A 9,520-nucleotide genomic window follows, 5' to 3' on the forward strand; every position below is an offset into this window, starting at 1 on the left:
TCAAACGTTCACCCAAAATTTGAAGACTAACTTCGTAGTTTAATCTTATTGAAACATATCTACAGAAACATTCTTTTCAATGAATTTAATTATCTTACCTCCGTCAGATTGTGTTAGCTCAGTACGCCTAATGAAGCCAAGGAAACCAGTCCTGGCATAGGAAGTATGGATGTCTCCAGTAGCAAGTTTTGAATCAAAGTGATCGTTGTGCAAAGATTCATCCCCGTAGATACTGTAATAACCAGTGGCATTGTGGGGGCTGCTCACCCAAATCTGAAACAACAGAGACAAACTTAATAGCAGTGTGAAGATGTCTAAGATAAGAAAATATTTACTGAAAACAATCAACAAAGTACAGTAATATGAATCTCCAATTAACTCGAGCTGAAAAAAATCTTACCTCTCCAAGGTGTGAGTCAGCACATTGGCCTTTAGTTTCAGGATTGGCTATTACAACTTTTACTCCTGGAAGAAGCTAGAAAGACAAGAGCAATATTTCCTTATAAGTTGTATCAATATTTGCAATCAGTACATGGAGCAAAACATATGATCCTCTATTTAAAATAAGATACCGCCAGGATACAATATGAATGATAGAAATTGGATGAATCTAAACGAGTTTTTCATGTGCATTCTGCAACACTGCATAAAGTTGAATGGGATTCTTTATAGCTTTGTATGAAAGAAATTTGTGTATATATAATTCTATAAAATATGTTACTTTTAAATTTTACCTTGTTTTTTATTTTTTATTTTTTTTTACTTACCTGTAATTTTAATTTACTTGTAAGGTAAATAACAAGTTCTGCTTAGTTATATTAGTGAATCATTTCACCACTGCGTGTGCTTTTATGTGCAAATGAATTTATTTTGATGTTTTCTTCATACATTTTTGATAGATTTTTCAAACATTTTGATAGATTCATGCAATTTATTTTTATAGTGCATCTGCTTCTTTACCATCAAGTTCAACTAAAATTTAAGTAGTCTTGAGACAAAAATTCCATCACAGATTTATACAAGAACCTTTTGTTGTAGTCCATATACCATATTCATATATCAATAAACAAAAAGTGTTTCATGAACTCAATTTTAAGTTTTTGAATTTAATTTAAACAATGGGTGGACTCTTGTTTGAAATATAGTAACAAAAGGATTCATATAAAAAAAACTTCATAATTCAAAATTAAATCTTGGGTACCTTTCCTGATTCCCGCAAACACAAGCTATGAGGACTTCCTTTCTCAACCAAGGTCACTCTGTCATTCCTGAGAGCACGCAAGTCAACATACACTGTAGATGGTTCAGGACTTGAAGCACCCTGTAAAGAGCAGAAGCAGGCAAAAAAAGGTTAGATTTATGATTAAATTAAAAATAATTAAATTCTTTGTTGTAGATAATGTAAGCCAGTATTCTATGATTAATAACATTGGAAAGATAAATTTGTCAATCAAAAGCAATTGATAAACCCATTATTTTGAAGATGTTAGTCTCGTGTATTTCATTATTGAATTGATCTTAACTTATATTATTCTGTTTCTTGATTATAACATTGTTATGCAAATTATTATTACAAACGTTAGTTTACTCAAAATGCTTATTTAAGTATTCTATATGCATTTTCCATCTGTATATAAACTACATATTCTGGATATGATTGCAAATAAATTTTAATGTGTTCCTATTTACCAACTTTTCAGTTTACATATCCAAATTTGAATCTGTAATATGTAAGCCATAGTGAACATTCAGTTTCCCTATGAAATTGAATATTAAGTAATCAGTTGCTGATGGGATGTAAACAATGCTAATTAACTCAATCTTTTTAAATGAATTATTAGGTAATGTTTTAAATTTCCAAATTTACAGAATTAATGTTGTATACATTAGAATCATCTGGAATTAATTCTATCAAAAGTGCTGGTACACAAACAAGCAGAAAAAGATTTAGAGGAAAATGTTCAAATGTTAGTGAAGACTATTTTCCTACCTGGAGTGCAACTCCAATGCACACTCTGCAACCGAAACTGGTACTAACTGCACGTGGAGCAAGACCAAGGTTGGCAAATAATTTTGTAAATGAAGTGGTTAGTTGAATTCTTGGTCTTTCCTCAGCAATAACACAACATGTTCTCACACAAGACAGATTGATGCCACGGGCCTGAAAATTTAGAAACAATTATTGTTTTAATGAGAGAATATACAAAATAAGAAGGAAATCAATATGTCAATAGAAAGTAGACATATATGACTAAATAATGATTAAAAAGCATTATAATTATTATTGATAATTTAGAAGACAAGAGGAGAAGAGAGACTTACTTTAAGGGCCGCAGTGGATGTTCCCAAACCTTTAGTACAAAGTTCCATAACACCATAGGAACAGAACGTATCACGAGCTAGAAATAGAGTAGACATTACATATCAGTGCAAAATAGGAAGCTTAAAAGAACGATATAACAAATTAGCCATGTAAATAGGAAAATAATTAAATATAATACGTCTAAGGTTCCTGAAGGTCCAAATTTGCGTATTTCAACATCCAGATTGATGGCACATTTACTTTTGTAGCTGGATACACTTCCTACAGCTAACAATTTTAATGTGGACTAGGAATCGAATGCTTTTAATCATTCCATACACAATAAGACAAACAGGACTACATGCTTTGCTCAGATTCATAATGCAAGTGTTGCTGTAAGGATTATGCTCAGAACTATAATCAATGGTCCTGCACCTTACACTCAGTCATTGACAAAAAGTTAATGAAGAGAAAACAAGAACTTTTACTGAAAGTTAAGAGCTAAAGTTTTGTTAAAGATCAAATTTGCCTAAGTAATTTTTCTATATAAAATTTTCTACATCTAATACAGCTATCTGCCTGATATAACACTATGAAAACTATTTAATTAAATTTTTGAGTCAACAAGAGAATAGTCATTCATGCTGCTAAATACAGAAGCTAAATATCCTTCAATAATACCCTACTATCTTGCAAACAGAGAAGCACAATGGACAACAGAAATACAGATACACCATACCTGAAAATAAAATTAGATAGTTACTGCTAGCATGCTTTTGATAATTAGGTCTACCTAATTAGGGATGGTCTAAAGCTTAACATAAATGTTCTGACAGCAACTGCAACTGGACCATTAACTATTACTAATAGAAAAGCTGCTAATAAAACAGCCACACTACTTATTGTCACATCGTTATTTGCTATCACATTACTTACTAATATAATAATGCTATTACTTCCTAACAGGACAATCACATGGCATATAGAACAGTCACATTACTTGATTTGCTTAATATAACAGTCATATTTTCTTACAGAAATCCAGATTGTGTCAAGAGTAGGAGTTTCATGTGAAACTCTTTATAAGCAAATGATAAAGTTCAATAAAACTAAACAAAATAAATTCTTACTTTTGTAGTTATGGACAGCAGTTAACCATACTGCTGGGTTGGCTTCCACTTCTGATGGGGGAATCAATATGGAATGGTGGCCAGAATAAATGCTGGGAAAATGAAACAAAGAACATCAAAACAGTGAAGATATACAACTAAGAAAATAACTCAAGATATAACTGTGTGTCTATAACATTTGAAAAGGAGCAAATTTACAGATGTTTTATATCTAAGGTAGCAGGAAGAAAATTTGCTGAGATGATGATGATGATGAAAAGGGCAAATAGCAAATAAATAATTTTCTTCTTCTTTTTTAAGGACTTTCAAGCGAGATCGTTGCCAGTGCCCCTGGACTGGCTCTTGTGCGGGTGGCACATAAAATACACCATTTGAGCGTGGCCATTGCCAGTACCGCCTGACTGGCCTTCGTGCCGGTGGCACGTAAAAGCACCCAGCTGTAGAAACTCTGCCAAATCAGATTGGAGCCTGGTGTAGCCATCTGGTTTCACCAGTCCTCAGTCAAATCGTCCAACTCATGCTAGCATGGAAAGCGGACGTTAAACGATGATGATAATGATGATAAGGAAATAAAAATTAAAATGTTTATCAATATCACCATTGATTTAGTGACAGCTTTCCCCACACTAACAATAATTTATCAACTGTTAAGTAAAACTTACGCAAGGCTTATAAAGTGAATTGCACATGTACTTACCTACTCAAACACCATAACACAAAGCCGAGACCACAGTACGGGTCAAGGCAGAGGGCTACGTCTCTGGAGGGATACAGCTCACATTGGAGTTTCTGAGATCGACAAAGAGCTGTGGCAGCAGCATGAGACATCTAATATGTAATAAATATAGATAAAACATTATTGATCAGAGATATAAGTAAATACAAGAAAGTATTCAATTATATTGTAATATTTTATTAACTTTTCCAAGGCTTTACCATCAATTCCTATGAAGTACTCAAATCATATAAGTTTTACGGTATTTAAAGAATTTCATTCAGTATGTGTAAGTGAGTGTATCATTTTATAAAACCTAGAATTTCTGAGTGAATTTAAATAAAAATACATTAATATGTATTTAGAGAAAATTGAATGATATATGAAGCAGAACATTTTGGTGATACTCACCTCAGTACAGCGATTCAAACAGACATGTTATCATTAGGGAAAATATATGTCTGCATGCGTGTGTCTGTGTGCACATGCAAAAATTATATTTTTGACATTTATTAAAAGAGAAAATAAGAGTCTTACCTTGACTCCAGCAAGCATTCCTGTAGTTGACACACTGAAATCGAGGTAACAGAGCATCTCAGGTGTAGGTGCACGGTAGACAACTGATAATTTCTTCTTGCCAAGGTCATCAGTATCTAAGAGCTGAGGCCAAGTCTTGGGATCAACAACAGCACCTGCTTCCTGTTAATGAAACCAAGAACAAACTTTGTCAATAATGACACCACCCTTATATATAGCTTGTTAAAAATGGACTTACAACTTCTGAACTATTTTCATTTGTATTAACTAGGAACAGACTATGTATATGGACACCCACTTGCCAATTTTACATATTATCTCAGTACATAAGTAAAACAAATGAACAAAGAGATAACTGGTAGAGACAGACACAAACAAAAGCATATGGATGCCAACACAATGTTGGGCTATGTGAACAATTTTTAGAGGCAAAGTGTCAAAAATCTATCCAACAAGCTACAAGTATATTAAAGTGAAACAGAGAAAGGATTACTTACTTTACTTTTCAGCAGTTTAACAATAGGGTTATTTGTAAGGATTGCCACAGACTTGCTTACTTCAACAATCATTCTAACTGTGGGTAGGGTAGTGGCTACATTCTGTGGGTGTGGTGGTCTTATTGTAACAGGGACACAACCTGGAAAGAGAACAAGGAATACTTTAGGACTTTTCCTCCAAGGCACATTTGAAAAGAAACTGTGGGATGTGGACTTTTCTCGAACTGTCTCAATCTCTATATCAAAAGTGTAATGCTAACTTTACAAAATACACTTTTTCTAGACTAAATTCTTTGGAATTTTCACATAATACTGCTCACTGAGAATTTATTAAAAAAAAAAAAATTTTTTACATAGACACAAGGTCTTGCATTTTTAGTGTGGTGGTGGTGGTGGAACAGATTGTTGCACTGAAGCTAGTATTTAACTGGTTCTTTATTTTATAAACTTCAGAAAGATGAAAAACAAAGTAGACTGTAGTAGGAATTGAACTAAAAAAAAAATAAAATAAAGAATCAGATCAAATGCTGCAAGGCATTTCTTCCAGCTCTTTACATCTTTAGCTTGACACTCTAATGATTCTGCCAATCCACTACCCTTAATAATTTCTAATTTAGGCACAAAGCCAGTAATCTTGAGGACAGAGGTAATTTGATTAAATCAACCACCGATACTTTATTTTATCAACCCTGGAAGGATGAAAGCAAAGTTGACTTTGGTGGGATTTGAAATTAGAATGTAAAGAGCTAGAATAAATATTACAAGGTATTTTGTTTGATACTTTAACAAACCTGCCAATCCCCCACCAGAATACTGTTTCTAATTTAGCACAAGGCCAGCAAGTCTGAATTTGATACATGACTAAAAGAATAAAAGGCAAACTTGGCCATGGCAAGATTTGAACTCTGAGTATGAAAAGCTGTAACTAAATACTGCAAAATATTTCTTCCAATGCTCTAATGATTCTTCCAGCGAAATAACAATAACAATAATAATAATGCTGATAATGATTTCTAACATTGGTACAAAGCTCCAAACTTTGAGAAAGGGTTACAATATATTTAAACAACTCCATTACTTAACATCAATAATATGCAAGCCAGTGAGGTAACTTCTATGCAAGCAATTAACCTGCAAGATATAGAAGATCGGGTGCCTGCAAATTCTGGGTTTACATAGCAACAATACTACAATAACAAGCACAATGTGAACTCTTTACTTACCCACAAAAAGGCAGCCATAAAATGCAGTAACTAAGTCCAGCCCTATTTAAAATAAAAGAAAAAATATTAAGAAAAGTATTACTGTAATTAGTGGTTAATGGTAAACATTTTAGTTGTATATATGGGGTACGCATAATGATTGATAGATTAATGCAATCTTTAAAGATATATATATCAGGCGCAGAAGTAGCTGTGTGGTAAGTAGCATGATTACCAACCACATGGTTCCAGGTTCAGTCCCACTGCGTGGCACCTTGGGTAAGTGTCTTCAACTATAGCCTCGGGCCGACCAAAGCCTTGCAAGTTGATTTGGTAGACAGAAACTGAAAGAAGCCCGTCATGTATATGTATATATATGTGTGTTTGTGTTTGTCCCCCCAACATCGCTTGACAACCGATGCTGGTGTGTTTACGTCCCCGTAACTTAGTGGTTCAGCAAAAGAGACCAATAGAATAAGTACTAGGCTTACAAAGAATAAGTTCTGGGGTCGATTTGCTCGACTAAAGGCGGTGCTCCAGCATGGCCACAGTCAAATGATTGAAACAAGTAAAAGAGTAAAGAGAGTATCAGCATTTACTTACCTGGTGGGTAAACCAAAGCTACATGGTCTCCTGTGTTGAGACGACCCTTCTCCATCAGTAGGCAACCAATACGTTCAGCCTTCTTATGTAATTGCGAGCAAGTCATCACAAGTGCAGGCTGCACCTAGAAAGAAGAGAGAATAAAAGACTTATAATAGGAGAAAAAGAAGAATTGCAGCTGACTATGGAAAGGCAGTTTGAAATTACACCCTGGACTGGCTCCCGTGTAGGAGGCACGTAAAAAACACCTTTTTGAGCGTGGCTGTTGCCAGTACCATGTGACTGGCCCTCGTGCCGGTGGCATGTAAAAGCACCCACTACACTCTCGGAGTGGTTGGCGTTAGGAAGGGCATCCAACTGTAGAAACTCTGCCAGATCAGATTGGAGCCTGGTGCAGCCTTCTGGCTTGCCAGTCCTCAGTCAAATCGTCCAACCCATGCTAGCATGGAAAATGGACGTTAAACGATAATGATGATGATGATGATGATGAACAAAATCTCCATCAACCGGGAACAAACTAGGCTGTACAGAAAGAAGTGTACCATATACAAAGTAGCAGATTGAGCATCACAGAGTTGCTAATTCAATGCAGTCTCAATGAAAACACTCAGGATCACTGTAGCTGATGGAGTAGGAGAAGTTAAAAAAACAAATGTATAAGCATACATCAGAAGAGATAAGCAAATGTAATAACAGAACTGTATAAAATGCACACAAGCTACAGTCCATTGGAACTAAGAGACATGTTGGCACTTCAATATGAAAGATTTCACTGCACAAGGATTAGTATCTTCTCAGCAGTATATGACCTCTTGATTTCTTACGCTGTGAACCACAAATTGGATAGAAGCTTTTAGTACTAAATCATTTGCTACTATTGGAACCATCTCAAAGAATACAAGGTTCCAAGATCAGAGGAAACAAACACCCCGTTTCTCTTTGTCCTTTTGAGTTCAAAACATTAAACAATATTTTAAAGGTTTTATTTTAATGTAGAACACTAGTAATGTGCTTGTACCTTTGAATTGAGCAAAGTGAAAACAATATGATCTGGGTTTGATTGTGACCGCCATCGAAGGATCTCTGTCAGGAATTGATGCTGCAAAAGAAAATAAATGCACAATTTAGTATATATTAACTATAACTGGTTGTTACAATATATATTCAAATTATCAAAGAGAAAATTGATAAAGTGAGATATGAAAAGAAATACATATGCATGGTAATGAGTTAGGAAATGATTAAAAGAAAACAATATCAAATGAAAAGAGAGTACAGACACAAGAAAGTTGAGGTTGTTGCTGTTATTTAACCTACAGTGCAACCATGATTCAGAACACATATGATTAAAAACATTCTGTCAATAATCATTTCATCTTTTTAGTTATCTAGGACTATATTAGGCTAATGTGCATTTCTATATTTATGAATGCAGGGTATGATATGAGGGATATTTCAGTGCTACTTATAGTCAAGTGACCATAAGAGAGACTCATTAGTTGTAAATGAAATGCCAACAAGCAAATATATCAAACACAATCAAGTCAAGAAATAACCTTCGAATCACACTCTATAATCTTAAATAAGGACAATGAACATTATATAATGTCTTATCCTTGCAAAAAATGAGATGGTTATAGTTGGAATTCCTTTGATAATAAGTCTGCTTGATCACAGTTGACAGCAACAAGAAATCAAAAATGAGAAAGCAACAAAAGACATTAACCCTAAACAGCTACCAACTGTCCAACCCATGCCAGCATGGAAGATGATGATGCAGCACTACCTCACTAAGGAGTATAGTTTTCATATATAATGCCTCAGTGACTCCTTTAATCACAATCATCTCAGATTAGATTCAAAAGAAAACCATTCAGCAAATTGCTCAACTTCTCTTAGATGACGGTAAATCATTGTACTATATCTTCTCTTTGCCATCTTAGGATTGCTATAATAAATTTTGTTCAACTTGCCAGTTACATTTCCCATCTACTATGCCTGATGTATTTCTCCTGTTTCTCTGATGCTTGTCACATTATTTTTCTTTCTCCTTTAACCTGGCATTTAAAATGACTAATGCCAAATATATTTATGGTACAGTTATTGCAAGCTGTTTAAGTCCTATATTAACTTCATACAATTAAAACTTAACCCAATAAAATGTTTAAGAGTAGAGCTTTTGGAGGAATCCATTCTATTTAATGATGGCAATGTACACAGCAGTGTAACCTAGGTGTACAGAAGGTAGTGTTTTCTTTATACTGGAGCTAGAGTGAGAAATAAGAAAATATAGATCTCATACTTTAGATGTTGTGCCATATGAAATGGAGTTATACTCCAGATTTGATGATGTTATTGCTCAAGTCCAAGTCAATAATGATCAAAGTGTTCCAGCTATACCTCTCCCATCTTATTTTCAGACAATGTATCTAAGACTATTCTCTAAATTTTATATTTCCTTTCTGAAGATGGTACTTTTGATGTTTCATATATATATATATATATATATATATATATATATATATATATATATA

General features: G+C 34.1%; 1 protein-coding gene across 16 annotated transcripts in view; it reads right to left on the reverse strand.

The window, feature by feature from the left end:
- The window catches only part of LOC106868181 (disco-interacting protein 2 homolog A), a 262,625-nt gene that overhangs the window by 9,333 nt on the left and 243,772 nt on the right, over nucleotides 1–9,520 (reverse strand). For all 16 annotated transcript variants that reach the window (XM_052978508.1, XM_014913330.2, XM_052978512.1 and 13 more), the window contains 12 exons: nucleotides 8,005–8,085; nucleotides 6,987–7,110; nucleotides 6,405–6,446; nucleotides 5,182–5,321; nucleotides 4,685–4,846; nucleotides 4,130–4,260; nucleotides 3,433–3,524; nucleotides 2,323–2,399; nucleotides 1,991–2,161; nucleotides 1,202–1,321; nucleotides 401–475; nucleotides 99–273 (listed from right to left, as the gene is read on the reverse strand). In XM_052978508.1, coding sequence (XP_052834468.1) covers nucleotides 99–273; nucleotides 401–475; nucleotides 1,202–1,321; nucleotides 1,991–2,161; nucleotides 2,323–2,399; nucleotides 3,433–3,524; nucleotides 4,130–4,260; nucleotides 4,685–4,846; nucleotides 5,182–5,321; nucleotides 6,405–6,446; nucleotides 6,987–7,110; nucleotides 8,005–8,085 — 1,390 coding nt within the window. The remainder of the gene's footprint in view (nucleotides 1–98; nucleotides 274–400; nucleotides 476–1,201; nucleotides 1,322–1,990; nucleotides 2,162–2,322; nucleotides 2,400–3,432; nucleotides 3,525–4,129; nucleotides 4,261–4,684; nucleotides 4,847–5,181; nucleotides 5,322–6,404; nucleotides 6,447–6,986; nucleotides 7,111–8,004; nucleotides 8,086–9,520) is intronic.

This window comes from Octopus bimaculoides, chromosome 2 (assembly GCF_001194135.2).
Source record: "Octopus bimaculoides isolate UCB-OBI-ISO-001 chromosome 2, ASM119413v2, whole genome shotgun sequence".
Lineage (NCBI taxonomy): Eukaryota > Metazoa > Mollusca > Cephalopoda > Octopoda > Octopodidae > Octopus > Octopus bimaculoides.